Below are 23,464 nucleotides of genomic sequence, written 5' to 3'. Positions count from 1 at the left end.
CTTCTCAAATGATTAGTCATTGAGCTACAGCCTCTTTTGGAACCTATTTTAACCCATTACCTCAGTTGTTTTAACTTATAAATTAAGGGGTGTTATGGATCAAACAAACACAGTTCCTTGATGTTGATGGGACATGGCCCAAAGAAGACCCTGATAAATCTGGGTGCTGATCAGGAACAAAGGGAAGTTCCTTTCCTTAATAATTAATGGTGATCTTTAATCTGGATTCTTTTTATTCTGATTTCTAAATCAACATAATCAGCAATTAAGATCAAATGCTAGAAATATGAACAAAGACACATCATCACGATCAAAGGACATAAATCAGGATCACAGCTCTGTATTCAGGATTACAGATCACAAATCAGGATCAAAAGTAAAAATTCATGAACAAAATTCAATGATTGGGATCAAATAATCAGGTTTAAAGACCTGTGATCAAAATCAAGGGTCAGCAAATATGATCAGAGCTCTGTGATCAGGATTACAAGTCAGCAATCAGGATTAAAAGGCAGTGTTCAGGATCCAAACTCAGTGATTGGGATTAAAAAAAAATCATATTCAGGATCAAAGACCTGCATTCAAGATCAAAGTTTGGCAATCAGCATCTAAACCTGAATTTGGTGATTAGGATCAGGTCATCTGCAAGTGATTTTGCACCAGGTTCTCCACAAACATGAGGTGCGAGGAAGGAGAGGGGCAATCACAAACAAAACTGACTGACTGGGAGGATGAAGGTAAAAATCTAAATCAAAGGTGAGTCTTTAGGATACTATGACTGTCAATCCATCAGTGAACATTGGCTCAGATCTAAATAATAACTCAGATCCAGTGTGAAAAAGTGCTTTCACGTAAAGTGGTCCACTAGAGAGGACTGACTTGTTTTTCGTGATAAATTAAAAGGAATTTTGGGGGCTTGATGAAGGCATATGTGCTTTATTGAGTGCCCCTCTAGCTACTTATACACTTTCATTCAAAATTTTGGAAACACAAGACTTCATTTATTGCTACAGTTTCCATATTTTAAAACAGCAGCTGAATGATCTGGCAGCTAAAAATACAGCGTTCAATAGAATAGGGGAGACTAGTGAAGGAAGCCACCAAAATACCCAGAGAAGGATTTTCTTAAAAGGAAGAGATTTAGTTTAATCGACAGTTTCCCAGGAGGCACAGAGTGTAGACATGTTTTCTGTTACTGAAAACCTTCTCTGTTCCACTGCTTCATGAAGCTGTAAAACTGATGAAGCAACAGACAAAAAGTCCAGTTTTTCAATCACAGCTACAGAAGCATTCAGAGTTGTCATGGTATTTTGGGGGCTTTCCTCACTAGTCTCCTTCCTACACACTCAGTTTTTGAAAAATGTAAATTTTAATTCTGTTCTGCACTTAAAATTCAGGGGTTCCAATAATTCTGATCAGGATTATATATATATAATATATTATATATATATATATATATATATATAATACAAATAATGGATGGTAAGGAGTCCAACCTAGAGAAATATTGGATGAAGAAAAGTTAAGTAGGATGAGGTGTAGCAAACAACAAAGTCAAGTAAATTACGAGGTCTGTCAGAAAAGTATCGGACCTTTTTATTTTTTTCAAAAACCATATGGATTTGAATCACGTGTGATTGCATCAGCCAAGCTTGAACCTTTGTGCGCATACGTGAGTTTTTTCACGCCTGTCGGTTGTGTCATTCGCCTGTGAGCAGGCTTTGTGTGAGCAGTGGTCCACCCCTCTCGTCGGATTTTTATTGCAAATAAATGTCTGAACGATTTGGAGCTTTGCTGCATCAATTTTTTCCAGAAACTGTGAGAGACCTCCAAGTGGTAACCATTCGGAAAATTCTGTTGGCTTTCAGGGACGATTTTATGGGGATTACACAGATTAAGGAGTGCTGCAGCCGGTTTAAAGACCTCCCACAGCGTCTGAGAGGGCGCCGCGCTCCGAGCGCCGATCGACAGGCTGAATCAACCAGATCATTTCCAACGTGAAGGCTTTGTTGATCCGGGACGTCGTCTGACTTACACAAAAATGGCAGCAGACGTGGACATCAGCACTTTTTCGGCACATTCCACTGTGAAGAAGTTTTTTTCATGGAAAGAAAAGCGGACGGATGCGCCACCGTGCTGCTCATGGCGCAGGACAAAACCACCTCCGTGTTGGTCTCACAGGACGGCTTTCAGATGGCTTTCAGATGACTGTCGGTGGGTTTTCAGTTGTGTGACTAACCGAGAAATTGTGGATGAGCCTGGACATGTCAGAACATGTCCTGTGAGGCTTCATCACGGCTTTGCTTTGCGCCATGCAGCACCGCCGCGACGTGCGGAATTCCTCCGCTCCTCTTTCCATGACAAAACTCCTGTAACAGTGGAATGTGCCGTTCATTTCCAAACTGGACGCTGTGTTTTATCCGGGATGTCATCTGACTAGCACAGGAATTGTGAAAAGACGTGGACATCAGCACTTTTTTGGCACACTGAGACAGACGTGCGGAGGAATTCAACGTGTCGCGGTGGAGCCGCATGGCGCAAAGCAACGCCGTGATGAAGCCTCACAGGACATGTTCTGGCATGTCCAGGCTCATCCACAATTTCTCGGTTAGTCACACGACTGAAAACCCACCGACAGCCATCTGAAAGCCGTCCTGTGAGACCAACATGGAGGTGGTTTTGTCCCGCGCCATGAGCAGCACGGTGGCGCATCCGTCAGGCATATGAATGCTTCAAAACATCAGTAGCATGCTTGTCTACTTTCTTAGTGTTTTTGGCATCCTTGAGTTCAATTTCCACCAGTTCCTCCTCTGTGAACTCAGCAAACCTCGCTGGCAGACGATTTTCTGCTGTTTGTGACATGTTTGTTATCATTTTTTCAACCAGCGCCTTCAGCAAGTTCCTGTGACCTCCGCTACGCATACGTCATGTGATGTCATCTCATGAATAATTGTATGCTGCGCTCTGATCGGCTAGCTGTTGGCAGTAAGCTCTAACGCTATTGGTCAGTGGGAACCAACCCAATGTAACTTTTGGTCCTAGCCTTTTTGGATCCAACATAACTTTCTAGCACCAAGCATGCCAAACTACAGAATGATGGACAGAAAGGCTAATCTGTGATTGGCTATTGCAATCTGAGTGGAGAACATATATATATATATATATATATATATATATATATATATATAATATATATATATATATATATATATTATATATATATACACACTGTGTGTGCAACTGCAAAGTATTCACGGTGGTTCACTTTTACATATTTTATTTATGTTACAGCCTTATTCCAAAATGGATGAAATTATTATTTTTTTCCTCCTCAAAAGCCTATGCACAAAAGAAGGTTTTTTTATTTATTTATTTTTGCAAATTTATCAAAATTAAAATCTAAGAGGTCACATATAAGTATTCACAGCCTTTCCCATGAAGCTCAAAACTGAGCTCAGGTGCCTCCTGTTTCCACTCATCATCCTTGAGATGTTTCTACAACTTAACTGGAGTCCACCTGGAGTAAATTCAGTTGATTGGACATGATTTGGAAAGACACACACCTGTCTACATATAAGGTCCCACTGCAGTGCATGTCAGAGCACAAACCAAGTATGAAATCAAGGAACTGTTTTTAGACCTCTGAGACAGAGTTGTCTTGAGGCACAAATCTATGAAGGCACAGAAACATTCTGCTGCTTTCAAGGTCCCAATGAGCACAGTGGCCTCCATCATTCGTAAATGGAAGAAGTTGTGATCCACCAGGATTTCGGCGAGAAGGGCCTTAGTCAGGAAGGTGACCAAGAACCCAATGGTCACTCTGTCAGAGCTCCACCATTCCTCTGTGGAGAGAGGAGAACCTTTCAGAAGGACAACCATCTCTGCAGCAATCCACCTGTATGGTAGAGTGGCCAGACGGAAGCCACTCCATAGTAAAAAGCACATGGCAGCCCGCCTGGAGTTTGACTGAAGACACCTGAAGGACTTTCAGACCATGAGAAACAAAATTCTCTGGTCTGATGAGTCAAAGATTGAACTCTTTTGTGTGAACGCCAGGTGTCATGTTTGGAGGAAACCAGGCACCATCCCTACAGTGAAGCATGGTGGCCGCAGCATCACGCTGATCTGAAAATAGCTGTGCACCGATGCTCCCCATCCAACCTGATGGAACTTGAGAGATGCTGCAAAGAGGAATGGCCAAAACTGCCCAAAGATAGGTGCACCAAGCTTGTGGCATCATATTCAAGAAGAGTTGAGGCTGTAATTGCTGCCAAAGGTGCAACAAAGTACATTCAATCCCATTTCCAAGTTTTTGACAGGGTTCGTGTCATCATAAGTACATTTATGTAAACATTTGCAGTATGAGGCAGACAAAGCAGAAGCTGATACCCATCTATTAAAACCCGTGAGACAATCAGCATTTTCACTCATTAAAAACAAGTCTAAAAAAAAATGCCTCAAACACACACGGTGTGAAAGAAACCTGAAAACAAAACAATGCAAATGTGTATCCCCGCTAATTAAGAAGAGCAAAAGACTTTGCCTTCATTACTCGACACTCGTGTGCACGATTATGAACACAGTTTTACAATGCAAACCTGTTTATGTAAAATTCTCCTCCTTTTACAGCCCCACTGAAAGCAGCCAGTCCGTCAGACTGAGGAACGCTGACCCGCACTTACAGAGCACACAGAAGACAGGAGGGCACAGGGAAAAAGCGGCAAAATGGCGGCCTATCCAGGTCAAGCCATCCATCACTGTGCAGTTACTCAGAGGGACGACAGCTTCCCGACAGGGGTCTGAGTGGTCTGGGATTGAGATGGAAGAGAAGTAGAGTTATAGCTCCTGGATCCCCCCCCCCACCCCCATCTTCCTCAGGAAGAACCTTGACGAGGAGGACTCGTCCTGGTCCGATGAAAGAAACGAGTCTTTCTAAATCATCCCATTTTTATCGACAGTGTTTTTTTTTTTTTTTTCACCAAACGTTGAGCCTGTTAATGGACAGATGTTTACCTCAGTCCATGAGGCATGTATGCATGTTGAAGCATTTGGCTGTCTAGTCAAGTCAGGGAGCATGGGCTGAGGGCCACCTCTACATGGAACTGCCCCTGGTTCTGGATGCAAACCGCTCAGGTAGACAACGGGTCCATCTCCACCTCTCAACAGCAGCCATCAATCTGCTGCATCAACATGAAAAACTGACATGCCCTTGACCTTCTCCAGCCACTGTGGACTTTAACACTGGATCATGTCCAAAATGTTGAAACTGATGCTCCCTCACAATGCAAGAGATAATCCTCATCTGAGTTTCCTTAAGTCACCACTCATTTGAAACAAAGTCACTCCAGTTGTACCCAACGATCCTCCGAAGAGACCTGGCGCAAAAGTCATCCAATTGTCACCTTAGTTCACTGGTTAGCATCTAAGTCTCACAGCCATAAAGTGGAACAGGAAGCATCAGGACCCTAAAGACTTTCTGCAAAGATGTCAGCATCACTATGCACCTCTGCCAAGCCACCTCAGGACCCCATAAGTTCTATCCAGGCATCTCTTAACTCAGAGGACAAGGTCCCGGAGACATGAATGTCACTGATGAGACAAGTGAATGTCAACAATTTCACCTCATGCAGATAGACTTCTGATGGCTGAGTCTGAGTCTGGATCCAGGCAAACCCAGACACTTTGATTCTTCTTGCACTCTTCGGAAGCACAGTTTCCACGAATATCGCAGCATTTATGGCACTAAATAAATTCTTGTAAAAATTGTTATTTTAAATTTTTTTAATTTTTTCCCCCACCAAATTTAACATTTAAAAGAGTAGGTGTAGTGGCCAAGTAGGTAGTGCACTTGCTGCCAAAACAGAAACATGATGGACATGGTCTGAAATGTGAAATGCCACTGAGTTTGGAACATAACAACCCCTTCCACACTTTTAGAGGGTGTGTAATCTGAGGACAAAATAGAGTGCTGGGAGCAAAAGTGTTGGATTTATCCTCTATTCCAGTCATAGGCTTGTTTTCCCGTAAACATGATTTTACATGAAATAACAGTATCATATGTCACCCCCTTTAGACAAAGGTGTTCAATTTAGAAAGAGGGGATTTCTGGTTTCCAACAAACTGTGATAGCATGATAGTGGATAGCAGCCACCCAAGCTCCCTGAGGTGAAGCAGTGAAGCAGGAAGGTGATGCTTTCTATTTTTTCTATGAGTATTTACTTTATTTAGTTTAATGATAGTTTTAAAATCAGTTCCATATGTTGTGAAAGTGTTTATGCTGTTTATTTTAAAGACTCCAAAACACTGCACTCAACTTTAGATCATGTTTTTGCCCTTTATGGAACAATCGCTTTCTGCTTTGGTAGAGTACTAATGGATCATTGCTGTGCATGACCACACTGTATTTTTAGGAAAAAACACACCCATGGTGAGTGCAAGTGGCCTTGCAATTTGAAGGATGTGGGCACTGGATATGTGCATGAAAACTGCATTGGGTGGAAATGACAAAAAACCACTTGTATGGTACTTTGCTTTGCACTATACATTGCTCTGTGTTGTGCTTTGGGGTCATGCTTTGCATGCCACGGTGCACTGCACTATATGTTTGCTGTACACTGCACTGGGCACTGCACCGTGCATTGCTCTGTGCATTATGCTCTGTATTACTCTGTGCATTATGCTGCGTGCGACACTGTCCATTGAGCTTTGTGTTGTATTTTGCATTGTGTAATATGTTGTGCACCACACTGTGCACGGCACTCCACAGAACATAGGATACTAAACATCGCTTGGAGCATGAGTTTGAATGGATGACGACATGTCACTTGATAGTGTAGAATGTCAATTAAAGGAACAGTTGGTGGGTTGCAATTGCTGCTGAGTGAGATAGTGCACTTAGGCAAGCCCAAAAACTGCTTAATCTTGTTGCAGCTAGCAAAATATTTATACATTCTGACCTGTATGTGTCCTCTGATGTGCCTTTAGGTGGGAACTCTTGGTGTAGACCTTCCTGCAGCCGTTGAATTGACAACGGTGGATCCTCTTCTTGTTCTCTGGTAGCTCCCCCACCCCGATCACGTATGCAGTTGCCTCCTCTTCATCCTTCATCCGAGCGGGGAGCGAGTGCGCCGCCACCAGCCGAGCTGCACTAAGCCCCATCTTCCTGGCCACCAGCTTTAAGGTGAGTGTCCCATCAGATGAGGCGGTCAGGGTCTGGTTGGGTTTCACAAGGTGTCGACCCAGCTCTGGTGATGACGGTGGTGTCAGGGATGTGACAGCGCTTAGCTGGGCCTGATGGACGCCTTCCATCCCCTCAGACCTCCAGGCCCTTGCTCTTGGGTTTGAGGTCTCTCTTCATTGCACCAGTTGAGGGGAAGTCTTCTGTGTTGGGCAGAGGATCATTGGAGTCATGCTCGGGATCTCTGGGACTGGGAATGCTGGGGAGTAGCTCTTCCTCACCATCCTCCTTTAGGTAAGCTGGAGTGAGGAGGCCATCCAGGTCTTGATCAAAGAGCTCTGACAGACGCTTGGGCTCAGTCTGCAGGTAGCGCTCCAATTCCAGGCAGGTCTACGAGAAAGAAAGAGCAGAAAAACACTCAATTCAGGCAATCCATGCGTGAGTTGGCACACTGAAAATGACCATCGCTATCCACAGCCAACAAAATAAAATCCCACTTGACAATTTCAACAGCCATCAGATCATCCGATATGCCTTCACACTGTGTGGAGAGAAAATTTGCATGGTGCCGCGCGCCCACCCAGCCTGGCACCTTGGCGGCTCTGCCAGCTGTCACATGCGCGCATGCGGAGACGGCTCAGATTACCTGGCAGCTCCAGCAAGACGGCTGATTACACACTGATTGATTGCAGCCGCTGCTGCGCAGAATCAGCGGACAGCAGAGAAGTCCTAAACTGAACTATCAAACATTTTAGGAGCTTTGACAAGCCATGTGTGCACCAGCTTCCACAGAGCCAGATGGAAGATTTTTCAGCTGTAGTTATGGTCTGCTTCATCCCTATTACTCCCAACAGCTCTCCCCGCAGAGGCCGAATGGAAGCCTGCATCCCCCCCCAATTTGTGTGAACTGGCATCGTGAGATGTCTATTACTTTGCAAGGCTCGAAGAAGAGAGCCAGCGAGGGAGCGCGAGATGCTCCTTGTCCGAGGATGAAGCCATTATGTCTGAACGGACGGTGCAGGTTTGATCCCAAAGATCGCAGTGTTTCGCTTGTAGCCGCTAACTTATTTTGACAGTCGAGATGGAGGCTAGCAGCTCCACTGGGCGCGTGATACTCACCACTTCATTTGTGTGTAAATGGGCACTGACAGACAGAGTAGCTAGTTCCATTATGAGAATTCACTGAAAAACTGAGCAAGTTCAGTATCGCTTGTATCTCAGCCGAGCGGGCATTATAATCCTGCCAGCACACTTTTAAAGTGGGTCAACACCAAACATATTTGGGTGAGTTATCAGCACCGAGTCCCATTTCATTACCAAACAAAACTGTGTACAAAACATGATGAAAAACTGTGCAAGTGCTAATGAAACTATATATAGATATATATATATATATATATATATATATTATATAGATATATTATATATGAGCTGGTGAAAAAGAGTGGTGTTTTGACAGACCTGTCACAGTGGTTGCACTTAAAAGGCTTGGCGCCGGTGTGTTTGCGGTAATGCCTCGTCAGCTCGTCGCTCCGGGCGAATCGCCACTCGCAGCCCTCCCATGAGCACTTGTATGGCTTTTCACCTGAGGGATGAAAAAACATGCAAAAAGAACCTTTTTATTGCTGCTCCACCAATTGGACGTGCCTCCTGCAACAGCAAAACAGCCCATTTGATTCCAGCATGCAATGCCGCATGGTTCAAGTCTTTAATCCATTAATTTGATCATTGCTTCGTGAATCCAGACTGAAGCTCCTCGCTGCTTCAGAACATCACATTTACAGAAAGCATGTGGCAGCAAAGCAACTTTCTGCCCATCAGGTTCACATTGAACACTTGATTCAACATGTTTCATGTAAACAAGCAAATATCCCCTTTTGTTTCTTTTCTTTTGATGGTTAGGCACAACGCCTGATGTTGGAATGAAAAATCTTTTAAAAAACATAACTGGAAAAGTGTATGCTTCCACTCATTGCCCTGATTACTGAGCTTTGATCCCAAATCCTGAACTTCATTCAGATTGTGATTTCAATCATGATTTATCTTTGATTGTGAATCTCGTAATCACTAAACTTTGTCATCCTGATTATTGTTCTTTGATCCTGACCATTAAATGTTTACATCATGATTTCTGAACTTTGCTCTTGATTGTTCAACTTAGCCATCCTGACTACTGATATTTGATCTGGATCAGTAAACTTTGACATCTTAAACACTGATCTTTGATCTTGATTGCTAACTTTGGAATCCTGATTACAGATCTTTGATCCTGATCATTAAACAGCTGATGCCTGAGTCCAGAAAGTCACTGAAGGCCTGGATTTGATCCAGGACTCAGACACTTCATTGCATCTAGTCATTGCCTGAAGTCCCAGGTTAGTGTTGAAGTCTCACAACCATACAGTAAGACAGGAAGACTTGGACATTCATTGTCCTGCAATGATATCAGGATCACCAAACACTTCTGTCCAGTGATCTTATAACTCTCTGAATGTTTCCCAGGCAGCTCTCAATCTCAAGTGCTGATGGCTGTGAGGCATGAATGTTACTCCAGAGATAAGTGAATGTCTCTAAAAGTTCACCATGTGCAGATACATTTCTGATCAGAGTCCACAGAGTTATCATAGTCTTGTTCCAGGACTATCACAAACCCAAATTTACTCAACTTCTCAAATGCTGCAATCAGAGTACCCACCAAATCTGCAAACATCACAGTATCATCAGTCAATATTCATGAACCTTTCCTCAACAACAAGGGCACCTAAGCTGGTTTCCACAGCCCTACCCAATATCCAGTCCATGCATGTATTGAACAGTGTAGGAGCCAGAACACATCCCTGAGGAACACCAGTAACCATTGTAAGGATTCATGAAATATAAATGTGACTATTTCAGCAAAGTCTTCGAAATTACATTATAATATATTTATCCGAAATGCAACCACGTTCATAAAATTCAGTCCAGAATTTCTCCCCAAGGAGTGAAGGGTCCCCCTGTGAGGTCAAGGGTCACCATTTCCAATATGATGCCTTCACTGACACAGTGAGCAGTGCATGTTAGAAACACAGTTGCCATTTGAGCTCATGCTGCAAAGATTTGATTCAAAGGTTTATAGCGTGCTGTATTTCACCGATAAAGATCCCTCACTTCACTTCTTTATAGGGGCTGGAGAGAGAAAAGGAGATGGAGAAGCTCCCACTGGTCTCCAATCTTGCTGAACACGCACAAGAAGAGTAGCGGCACAGACAGAAGTGGAGCGAGAGAACAAGAAGTGGAGAGAGAGAGCGGATGGGGGGAGGTTGAGGCAGGCAGAGAAAGGTGGATGAGAGAGTGAGAGTGAGAGGAGGTGTGATGAGACTGAGAGGGGGAAAAGAAGAGAAGTGCTGCAGAGGTGGATTAAGGGAGAGAGAGTGCTGTAGATACGGAGGTAAGGAGGAGGAGCGATAATTAGCCCGGTCACACGGTTTAATGACCAAGGAGGCACAATGTGCCAGCTGCGTCCAACATGAAGGATGTCACCTGCATCAGTCACAACCCATCTGGACCGGTACTGGACGCAGATCCATGACACTGACCGGCTTTGCTTGAATGCATCTGACACAAAACAGGCTTAAATTGTTGAATGTTATTAGAAAGGCCCACAATCAGTGGAACAGCTGCATAAAAGAAAGAAAGAAAGAAAAAATGGTGCTGTGGTCACCATAAGGGACTGACTGGTTAGGGCTTGTAGCTCCATGACATGGTGACCTGCTGGAGCGACTGCAACACTGTCTGGAGCAAATAAAAAAACGAGAGCACCGCATTCCTAAAGCGCAACCCTCCGCCAACACTAGTTTCTAATTCCACAATTTTTACCTTGGAAAAACATTTCAAGGTCAAAATCCTGTCAGAAGTGGCTTTTTATAGATTTAATTAAATTATAGATCAAAAGGGCTTTTCAATGCTAAAATCAAATATCTGGTAAATCTGCAATACGGATCAGATCCAGATCAAACTCAGTCTATTCATTGAGAGTGACAGTTTGCACCTCACTGAGAGTGACTGAGGTACTTTTGATTGAGATATAATGCAAAATATACACCAAAAGCACTTTTCAATATTAAAAAATGTCCACAAAATCCACAATCCGGATCAGATCCAGATCAAACTTTGTCAGGCTATAGTGAGAGTACCAGTCCGCACCTCACTTTCAAATATCAGAGTGATTGCGGCATGTTTGATTAAGATACAATGGGGTTTTCCATGTTAAATTAAATGGCCACAAAATCTGTAATCCGGATCAGATCCGGTGTCACAGACCGAACGGTCCACCCTTAAAAATCAGTCCGCCTTTTGCATGTGCGTCTGTCATTTCGGACCACAGCAGCATGTCTGAAACGGACCAAAGCAATTAAATGGATTAATGAGATTATTAACCATCAGATGACAAAGATAAAACCTCTTAAATCATTCTAAAGTCAGTTTAAAGCAGAAACGAGGCTGTTTTAAGCAGAAACGAGGCAAAATTCTGTGACGCTTTGAAATGTCTGACGTGCAGTGAACGCATCAGCTAGCAGCTCATTTATTTGTGATCGCTTCTGCCACCTTTGATAATGAAATAATGCTGAATTTATGTGGAAATGATTATTGTACGAAAGCTTCAGATATCTGTCGCTGAGATAGATGATGAGTGGAGTGCAGTTTGAAGCAGAAACGAGGTGTTAATCCGTGAATCACGTCATCTGGGGGGACCGGTTCTTAGGGCGACCATTTGGTCTGCGACACCGGTCGATAAAGGATACCATCCTACATAAAGTTCTCAAATATGAAATAAATGTTATTTGTTTTTTTGTTTGATTTTGACAGAGTTATGAACTTTTGAAAAATTGTTCAATGTTAAGATACAGATTTTTCCAAATTTTTCCTGACTTTGACCTTCTTCTTCTTTCGGCTGTTCCTGTTAGGGGTCGCCACAACAGATCAATTGTTTCCATCTCACCCTGTCCTCTATCTTCCTCTGTCACACCAACCACCTGCATGTCCTCCCTCAGCACATCCATAAACCTCCTCTTTGGTCTCCCTCTTCTCCTCCTGCCTGGTGGCTCCATCCTCAGCATCCTTCTCCCTATATACCCTGGGTTCCTCCTCTGCACATGTCCAAACCATCTCAATGTCACCTATCTGACTTTGTCTCCAAACCGTCCCACCTGAGCTGTCCCTCTGATATGTTCATTTCTAATTCTGCCCATTCTTGTCACTCCCAAAGAGAATCTCAACATCTTCAGCTGTGTCTTTGTCTTTTTGTTACTTCCACCGTCTCTAAGCCGTACAACATAGCTGTTCTCACTGCTGTCTTGTAAACTTTCCCCTTCACTCTTGCAGATATTCTTCGTTCACAAATCACTCCTTCCACCTTCTCCCCCACTCCACCCTGCCTGCACTCTCTTCTTCACCTCTCTACCACACTCTCCATTACTTTGGATGTTGATCCCAAGTATTAAAACTCATACTCTCACCGCTTCTACTCCTTGTTACCGCACTTTTCCACTGGGCTCCCCCTCATTCACACACATGTACTCAGTCTTGCTCCTACTGACTTTCATTCCCCTTCTCTCCAGAGAATATCTCCACCTCTCCAGGCTAGACCCAACCTACTTTCTACTCTCACTACAGATCACAATGTCATCTGCAAACAACCTAGTCCGTGGAGACTCCTGTCTGATCTCATCTGTCTATCACCATTACGAACAAGAAAGGACTCAGAGCTGATCCTTGGTGTAATCTCACCTCCACCCTGAATGAGTCTGTCATTCCTGCTGCACATCTCACCACTGTCACACTATCCTTTTACATGTCCTACACTACCCTCACATACTTCTCTGCCACTCCAGACTTCCTCATACAATATCATGACTCTTCTCTTGGTTCCCTGTCATAAACTTTCTCAAAATCCATGAACGTACAATGTAACTTCCTCTGGCCTTCTCTGTACTTCTCCATCAGAACTCTCAGAGCAAACATTGCATCTGTAGTAATCTTTCTCAGCATGAAACCATATTGCTGCTCACAGATATTGACCTGCTTTCTAAATGTATCTTCTACTACTCTTTCCCATAACTTCATGCTGTGGCTGATCAACTTTATGCCTCTGTATTTACAGCAACTGTGCACATCATTGTTCTTAAAAATAGAAACCGGCACACTTCACTTCCACTCCTCAAGCATCCTCTCACTTTCCAAGATGATATTAAACAATCTGGTGAGAAACTCCACTGCCATCTCTCCAAGACATGTCCCTGTCTCCACCAGAATGTTATCTGGACCAACTGCCTTACTTACTGAATCTGTTGTACTTCCTGATTTTCTCTCTCCCCATCATCCAGCCTTTTCTCTCTCTCATTTTCTTCATTCATCAGCTCCTCAAAATAAGGAATTTTTGAAAATTCATTTAATGTTAAAGATAGGGATTTTTTTCCAATTTTTCAAGATTTTTCCTGACTTTGACCTTTTGAATCAGTTCTTACCTATCAGGATATTAATCTTCAGTAAAAATGTCATAACAATATATGAAAAATTGTGGGTTACAGACTGTTCACAAACAGACAAACAAACACGGGTGATAACATAACCTCCACCCAACTTCGTTGACAGAGGTAAATATCCAACAGTACAACTACAATATTCGATTATTCAGAAACAGCAAATTGGGCAATATATTGTCACGATGTATTTCATATGATGTCAGACTAAAAGTTAAACGCCATATTTCATAAGAATAATAATGATAAGACAAAGACAATTTGCTTCTTTTTTGCCTGTTTTTGAAAGAAAAGCTGGTCACAGTTTGTGTAAGAATACATTAGACAGGCAGACTGTGTCGGTATGTTGCTGTGCACTCAAAATGATTCTCTCCAGTCATTTCTCATAGAGCACAGGCAGTAGTGGCTATGGTGCATTCATAGGTTCATCCAGGCTAGACTATTGCAGTGCCCTCCTCGTCGGGATCTCAGGCAGGACCATGCAGAAGCTCCAGCACAACCAGAACTGCGCTGCCTGGGTCCTGATGAGGAGGCGCAAATATGACCACATCACCCCCATACTTCAGTCCCTCCACTGGCTCCCGGTCCAGCAGAGGATTGATTACAAGATCTGCCTGCTGACCTCCCAATGCCTCCATGGCTGCACCCCAGACTACCTGACAGAGCTCCTCACTCCACACACCGCCACCTGACAATTCCGGTACACTGACTCAAATCGCCTCTGCCAACCTCGGACCAAGCTCCGCACCATGGGAGACAGATCTTTTCAGGCAGCTGCCCCACGACTCTGGAACGCCCTGCCTCAACATCTGAGAGCTCCACAGTCTGTGGAGTCTTTTAAAAAGCAGCTTAAATCATTTTTATTTAGAAATGCTTTTAATGTGTGATTTTAATGTGTTTCTGTTCATTTTTATGCTGTAGCACTTTGAGATTTTCTTGTAAATGTAAAGTGTGTTATAAATAAAATGTATTATTATTATTAAATGAAAGTTTCCAATATTACTCCAAGCTCTCTGTCACTGAAACTGAGTCATATGACCTGCTGTTTAAAGGTAATATCATTTGCACCACATGCAGTACTCAATTACTGTCCAGGGGTGTCTCTAGCCACCCCAGGCCCCCTGTATAAATCAGTCTACGCTCAAGCAGGTGCTGTGCATAGCATTCTGTTAGCAGGATTTGTGCGAGTGCTAGTGGTGAGAATCAGGTGTTTTATATTAAATTACTGGTTTTAAAGAACTCAGGGTGAGCAGTTATCTTGCAAAAACATAAATTATTATTTTTTTAATGAAGAAATTCCTGCTGTGAATAATGTTTTATCTAAATTTAAGATGCATGTTGTCACAAAAACCTGCCCGCTGCAGTGCTTTGCTTGGAAACTTAACAGAAAGAACAAGAAAAAAAACTGCTTTATTTAAACATTTATAAGAATGTTTGTGCAGTCAGACGTCATGTGAAACCATCAATGATAAACTGATAATGACTGAGTTTTCTTGATTAGCAACATATCTGGATGATCTTGCATGCAAAAATAGTATTTCAGCAATCAGGATTATTACAGAAACAAAAAATCAGGCTTGGTCTCCATGTGTTTCTGTGTCTGTCTGTTCTTGTTCTCATTGTGGACACGTATCCCGTCATAGTGCCTCACTTCCCAGAAATGCCCACAGCAGCAGGTCTGGGCCATCCGGCTCTGGCCAATGAATTCCCAGAGGCAGAGATGCCTGACTGTGTTGCCTAGAAACCAGAGTGAGGGGGCGGGGCATCTGTGCGCTGAAACATGAGGAGGCAGCAGTCAATGCAGCTGGCTGGATCTGGCAACGGCACGCCGCCATGCCACCGGCCAATTACTGAGTACGCTGGCAGAGCATGGAGGCAGTTGCCTAGCGACGGTAACCGTAGAGCTGTATGGGGCAAGAGGGTGGCGGCGGAGGGGTAGTGGTGGTGGTGGTGCTGCAGGAGGAGACGGGGTGGGGGGGGGGAGCTGAGAGACCAGAGCCTGCAGCAGTACATAACCACTCAGCTACTGACTCCTCCAACGATACGCTGCTCCCCATTGCCTAGCAACTGAGCCTCCCCCCCCATCTCCTGCTGCCTTTCCTCAAGATGCCCTCGTACGAGCAGGTACACGCATAGAGAAGGCTCGTGTCACATCCACTATGACTGATTGGCAGTTTAAAATGTCAATCAGTCAGATAATCCACTGTATTAGCCTGAACTCAGTTACATAATCTGATTATGCTGTGTTACTTTTGAATTACTTATCGTAGATTATAGAAGTAAGTGGATTATTTCTTTCAATAATACTGCCAATATGGAAAATTATTACTTATGATTCATTAGCTGACATAATTGATCATTTCATACAATATAAAGTGCTGCACAATCAAAATGCTTTTCCCCCAGTTTGAATAATCAAATACCAATATTTCTAAAAGGCATCTGTAATCTCATAACTGGGTGTTTCAGAGTCACTGTAATCCCATTAGGTGTAATCTGTTTACTTCGATGCTCTCACACATGCACGCAGGCTGCAGCCTCTCAGTGGCCAGCGTGAAGTTAATTGCATTCCCTCCATTAGCCGGAGCTGAACCAGGGCGCCTGGGTCTCCGAGGTCATTAGAGAGGCTCCGGCGAGCGCTTTACAGCCCTGCTGCGACCACGGTGGGGACGGCGATGAGTGCGAGACACAGAAAAGAAAAGTGGTGGGGGGGAGTAGGAAAAAAAAAGGTTAAGAGAGAAAAATGATAGATGGAAGAAGTGATGCAGAAATAAAGTATGTTAGAGGGAGAAGAGCGAGAGAGCAAGAGAGAAGAGTAAGACCAAATAACCCAAGAGGCCTCGTGTTTTACCCGCTCCCTCACCCTGCCCGAAATCTAATTGTACCATTCCTTATCTGCCGTAAGCCTATTCACAAAAAGCTCTACAGGGCACTGTCATTTCAACTCAGCCCGTCTAATTCCAGATTAAATCGTTGCCTTTTCTCCGTCGGTAATTTATGGAAATAACAACTAAGAAAAAGAGGATTTGAGTAATGACATCTTTAAACTTGTCAGGATAATGGCTGAGTGAATGGGGGAGCCTGTGGCACTGCTGCCGTTTTCTGAAGAGGGTCGCTCCACTGTCCCCCCGCACAGCCTCCCCCCCACCCATCGCTCTTCATCTACTCTTTGTTTCACTCCTCTCCTTTTCGCTTTTGTGTTTTCTTTTGTCATTTTATGTCCCCCCCCACCCACCCCACCCCGTTATCGTTCTAACCTTCCCGGTTTGAATAGTGTGACGCGGTCTCATGCAAGATGCTTTTATCCGACGCATTTTAAGTGCAACGAATGTGTCTGTCAAGAGAGCCGAACGCACTGTCATCCATTGCATGTCATCAAACATTACCATATCGATTTTAAGACAATTTAGATGCCATGGCTTGAAGCAGAAGACATCATTTCAAAGATGATGTGTCAATCAGATAGCTCTGTGCACGGCACACTGTCTCTTCTTCAATTTGCTTCTCAGGAACATTACATAAATCTTGCAGTGATTTTTTTGAGAAATTGCACTCTCACTTTTTTTTGGTCACTTTAACCATGTGGTGACCAAGTGGTTAATGCACCTGGTTTCAGTGCTGAGGTTCCCAGTTCAAATTCCCACCCCTGCCACATTTCTCCATGTAATGTGGAGTTGCGTCAGGAAGGGCATCCGGCGTAAAACTTGTGCAACTCAACATGCAGATCCACCTTGGATTTGCTGTGGCGACCCCGAGTGTAACAAGGGAGCAGCCGAAGGGTCTTACTAGCCATCCTTCAGTTTAGATGCTGAAGAATGTGAGGTCAAACCACGTGAGCTGTGCAGTCCTATGCTGTCCTAAGCCTGCACAATGTCTTCCTCAAAACAATTAACTCTATATGTAATAAAGATTTAAACAATAAAATGGAATTACTGTTGATGCATCATTCAGAATCACTTGCACACATTAAGGATTAAATTTTTTCTCATCCACTGACTCACTGATGGAGGGCATGTGCCACCTGCTCATCATGGTGATGCATGTGAGATGTTAGTGAAAAATTGAATATTACAAGCATCAGGAAGCTGCCCAGAAGATCAAGATTAGTCAGTGACAGATGTTGCATTTTGGTGTTCTATTTTTAAATGTGATGTGACTTTTCTTCACCCAAATAAGAACTGATCAAAAAACCTTCCTGCAGATTGGGAGAGTGGGCTTCCTTTGCCTTCTCTGAAGTAAGCAGAAATATTCAGGCTGTGACAAACATGTGCTTGTGTCAGCATGGCCTCCAAAGTTCAGCTTGTTTGGTTTAACAACCCTAAAACACCTGCGCTGTGATTCAGTTGGACAACAAAGCATTATAATGTGCAACACCTGCGTACCAGTGCTCAGGTCACATCCACATTAGTGAATGTGTGGGTCTAGTTTAACACCTCCTGTGAAACTGCACAGACAGGTCCTGAAGAAACGTGAACCATTTCCATACATGAGGAGCCATATGTCATCAAACACCAACAGCATGACGAGATGTAACACAGGGTCAAGTGTACAGCACTTTGGCCAGCTTCTCACTCGTGTTTCAAACACAGAAACCTTCGACACGAGGACTAAAAGCCTTCTTCGACAAGCTGTCACTATACCAGCCCTGCTGTATGGATAGGAGACCCTGGACCACCTACTGCTGCCACCTGAAGACCCTTGAGCAATTCACCAAATGCTGCTTGAAGAGTATCCTCCACATCAGTTGACAAGATTCCTGTACCAACATCAGCATCCTGGCTGAGACCATGCTCCAGAGCATAGACCTGTGTCATCCAACAAGAACCAGCTTCAGTGGGTGGGTCACGCCATTAGGATGGTTGACCAACTGACCTCCACAGCAGATCTTCTACTCCCACCTGAGTTAAGGAAAACAGTCCAGAGGAGGGCAGAAGAACCCTACAAGGAACTCCTGAAGCCCAACATCAGAACTGCTCCATCGACTGGAAAGACCTGGGAACAACAAGTGAGGGGCTGAGCCACCTGGCGAGCAGCGAGTCACACAAGAGAAAGTCTGCAGAAAATGTGGGCAAATAACACAGACGAGAAGAGAAGAAAGAAGAAGAGAGAGCAAGATCTTGACTGGCAGAAGCTGCCCACAAGCAGTCACATACAGCGTCTGTCAGAAACAGTGCACATCAAGACTGGTCGTGTTCAGTCATCTGTGGCTCCACCATTCTGTACACGATTTGACCAAGAGACCAGCTTCCTCATCACTGAGGGATTGGAAGAACCTTGGGGATAACTTGAATAACTTTATATCGAATGTAGACAGACACAGATGAAGATGAAGTGCACCATTTGTATTGTAGGGGAACATCAGCTATGACATTTTGATCATGTTGCCTGTTACTCTGTGCATGATCCAGTGTGCAGGTGCATCAGTGAGGAGGATCCCAGCAGCTGGAGAAGTCCAAGGAGATGTCCATGTTCCACCTGGGTGTTGCAGATAATAAATGTTCACGTTTGGTAGGTGGGAATGGATTTGATGTCAGCTTGGCTGGTTTCTATCCTGGACCCAATGCGGTTCAGTGGTGTGGTGGAAGTGGCACCTACACATTCTCCCTTCCAACACATCACATTTATGCTTCGTCAGTGCCCCTTTCCATCACGATGTGGCACAATGTGCACCAATTAGTGATTGGCGGACATGTTTTTCTTGACAACTGCATCATTTCTCTGAGAAAACTATCTGCTTCACTTCTACACTATACTTAAAGTTGTGGTTAGCACTTCCTCACATGTGATGCAACTGGGGTACCCAACTCAGTACACATTGGTGTTTGGTGATAATGATTTTGCATCAAAATCTGATGGCTTGGGTGTGAGACTGCACTGGTAACACCTGATCCTAGACCCACTCTGGCCAGAATGGTGGAGTTTGACAACCATTTCAACACTTCTGTTGACAAAGGGCCTACTAATGATCTTCTTACATGGCAGCGACACCTCTTTCAACTTAATAACGAGGAAAACAAATTCAAAATGCAGCTGTTCTCACACTGAAGCCGACAGTCTGGACTCGTATTTGTATTTTACTTTTAACCCCGATATGCTGTGCTCACAAAAACAACAAAACCTGTGTGAAGGCACTGCTGCCTCTGGACCTGTGGGCCATGCGTCTGCACAGTAGAAGCTGGTCCAGGTGGCACACCCTGGATTCGCAGACTGACGCCACTCAGGGGAAATCAGTGATTGCCTGCCGGTGCCCTATTTGCCAGTCTGGCTCACACCTGAATCTGTGGTGTGATCACACCTTCAGCTTGTTGTCTTGGTCCTTAGCGTGCAGCGCTCAACAAGTTGACTTTGTTTGGATTTACGCTGCACAAACACAAAAGAACCAGATCCCTTAAAACTGTCCACAGACGCTTCTTCTCAAATGATTAGTCATTGAGCTACAGCCTCTTTTGGAACCTATTTTAACCCATTACCTCAGTTGTTTAACTTATAAATTAAGGGGTGTTATGGATCAACAAACACAGTTCCTGATGTTGATGGGACATGGCCCAAAGAAGACCCTGATAAATCTGGGTGCTGATCAGGAACAAAGGGAAGTTCCTTTCCTTAATAATTAATGGTGATCTTTAATCTGATTCTTTTTATTCTGATTTCTAAATCAACATAATCAGCAATTAAGATCAAATGCTAGAAATATGAACAAAGACACATCATCACGATCAAAGGACATAAATCAGGATCACAGCTCTGTATTCAGGATTACAGATCACAAATCAGGATCAAAAGTAAAAAATTCATGAACAAAATTCAATGATTGGGATCAAATAATCAGGTTTAAAGACCTGTGATCAAAATCAAGGGTCAGCAAATATGATCAGAGCTCTGTGATCAGGATTACAAGTCAGCAATCAGGATTAAAAGGCAGTGTTCAGGATCCAAACTCAGTGATTGGGATTAAAAAAAATCATATTCAGGATCAAAGACCTGCATTCAAGATCAAAGTTTGGCAATCAGCATCTAAACCTGAATTTGGTGATTAGGATCAGGTCATCTGCAAGTGATTTGCACCAGGTTCTCCACAAACATGAGGTGCGAGGAAGGAGAGGGGCAATCACAAACAAAACTGACTGACTGGGAGGATGAAGGTAAAAATCTAATCAAAGGTGAGTCTTTAGGATACTATGACTGTCAATCCATCAGTGAACATTGGCTCAGATCTAAATAATAACTCAGATCCAGTGTGAAAAAGTGCTTTCACGTAAAGTGGTCCACTAGAGAGGACTGACTTGTTTTCGTGATAAATTAAAAGGAATTTTGGGGGCTTGATGAAGGGCATATGTGCTTTATTGAGTGCCCCTCTAGCTACTTATACACTTTCATTCAAAATTTTGGAAACACAAGACTTCATTTATTGCTACAGTTTCCATATTTTAAAACAGCAGCTGAATGATCTGGCAGCTAAAAATACAGCGGTCAATAGAAGAGGGGGACTAGTGAAGGAAGCCAACCAAAATACCAGAGAAGGATTTTCTTAAAAGGAAGAGATTTAGTTTAATCGACAGTTTCCCAGGAGGCACAGAGTGTAGACATGTTTTCTGTTACTGAAAACCTTCTCTGTTCCACTGCTTCATGAAGCTGGTAAAACTGATGAAGCAACAGACAAAAAGTCCAGTTTTCAATCACAGCTACAGAAGCATTCAGAGTTGTCATGTATTTTTGGGGGCTTTCCTCACTAGTCTCCTTCCTACACAACTCAGTTTGTGAAAAATGTAAATTTTAAATTCTGTTCTGCACTTAAATTCAGGGGTTCCAATAATTCTGATCAGGATTATATTATATAGATATATATATATATATATATATAATATATATATATATAATAATACAAATAATGGATGGTAGGAGTCCAACCTAGAGAAATTTGGATGAAGAAAAGTTAAGTAGGATGAGGTGTAGCAAACAACAAAGTCAAGTAAATTACGAGGTCTGTCAAAAAGTATCGGACCTTTTATTTTTTCAAAAACATATGGATTTGAATCACGTGTGATTGCATCAGCCAAGCTTGAACCTTTGTGCGCATACGTGAGTTTTTTCACAGCCTGTCGGTTGTGTCATTCGCCTGTGAGCAGGCTTTGGTGTGAGCAGTGGTCCACCCCTCTCGTCGGAATTTTTATTGCAGATAAGATGTCCTGAACGATTTGGAGCTTTGCTGCATCATTTTTTCCAGAAACTGTGAGAGACCTCCAAGTGGTAACCATTCGGAAAATTCTGTTGGCTTTCAGGGACATTTTATGGGGATTACACAGATTAAGGAGTGCTGCAGCCGGTTTAAAGACCTCCCACAGCGTCTGAGAGGGCGCCGCGCTCCGAGCGCCGATCGACAGGCTGAATCAACCAGATCATTTCCAACGTGAAGGCTTTGTTGATCCGGGACGTCGTCTGACTTACACAAAAATGGCAGCAGACGTGGACATCAGCACTTTTTCGGCACATTCCACTGTTGAAGAAGTTTTTTCATGGAAAGAAAAGCGGACGGATGCGCCAACCGTGCTGCTCATGGCGCAGGACAAAACCACCTCCGTGTTGGTCTCACAGGACCGGCTTCAGATGGCTTTCAGATGACTGTCGGTGGGTTTCAGTTGTGTGACTAACCGAGAAATTGTGGATGAGCCTGGACATGTCAGAACATGTCCTGTGAGGCTTCATCACGGCTTTGCTTGCGCCATGCAGCACCGCCGCGACGTGCGGAATTCCTCCGCTCCTCTTTCCATGACAAAAACTCCTGTAACAGTGGAATGTGCCGTTCATTTCCAAACTGGACGCTGTGTTTTATCCGGGATGGTCATCTGACTAGCACGGAATTGTGAAAAGACGTGGACATCAGCACTTTTTGGCACACTGAGACAGACGTGCGGAGGAATTCAACGTGTCGCGGTGGAGCCGCATGGCGCAAAGCAACGCCGTGATGAAGCCTCACAGGACATGTTCTGGCATGTCCAGGCACATCCACAATTTCTCTGGTTAGTCCACACGACTGAAAACCCACCGACAGCCATCTGAAAGCCGTCCTGTGAGACCAACATGGAGGTGGTTTTGTCCCGCGCCATGAGCAGCACGGTGGCGCATCCGTCAGGCATATGAATGCTTCAAAAACATCAGTAGCATGCTTGTCTACTTTCTTAGTGTTTTTGGCATCCTTGGAGTTCAATATTTCCACCAGTTCCTCCTCTGTGAACTCAGCAAACCTCGCTGGCAGACGATTTTCTGCTGTTGTTGACATGTTTGTTATCATTTTTCAACCAGCGCCTGTCAGCAAGTTCCTGACCTCCGCTACGTCATTAGTGATGTTCATCTCATGAATAATTGTATGCTGCGCTCTGATCGGCTAGCTGTTGGCAGTAAGCTCTAACGCTATTGGTCAGTGGGAACCAACCCAATGTAACTTTTGGTCCTAGCCGTTTTGGATCCAACATAACTTTCTAGCACCAAGCATGCCAACTACAGAATGATGGACAGAAAGGCTAATCTGTGATTGGCTATTGCAATCTGAGTGGAGAACATATATATATATATATATATATATATATATATATATATATATATATATATATATATATATATATATATATATATATATATACACACTGTGTGTGCAACTGCAAAGTATTCACGGTGGTTCACTTTTACATATTTTATTTATGTTACAGCCTTATTCCAAAATGGATGAAATTATTATTTTTTTTCCTCCTCAAAAGCCTATGCACAAAAGAAG

General features: G+C 43.6%; 1 protein-coding gene across 1 annotated transcript in view; it reads right to left on the bottom strand.

Moving 5' to 3' along the window:
- The window catches only part of LOC117518750 (Krueppel-like factor 7), a 145,106-nt gene that overhangs the window by 32,826 nt on the left and 88,816 nt on the right, over positions 1-23,464 (bottom strand). Inside the window, 4 exon segments of the mRNA XM_034180006.1 lie at positions 6,957-7,317; positions 7,319-7,567; positions 7,824-7,875; positions 8,639-8,762. Coding sequence (XP_034035897.1) covers positions 6,957-7,317; positions 7,319-7,567; positions 7,824-7,875; positions 8,639-8,762 — 786 coding nt within the window.

The sequence above is a fragment of the Thalassophryne amazonica genome, chromosome 1 (assembly GCF_902500255.1).
Source record: "Thalassophryne amazonica chromosome 1, fThaAma1.1, whole genome shotgun sequence".
Lineage (NCBI taxonomy): Eukaryota > Metazoa > Chordata > Actinopteri > Batrachoidiformes > Batrachoididae > Thalassophryne > Thalassophryne amazonica.
Note: the sequence above shows the minus strand (reverse complement) of the source record. Positions and strands in the feature narration are given on the sequence as shown.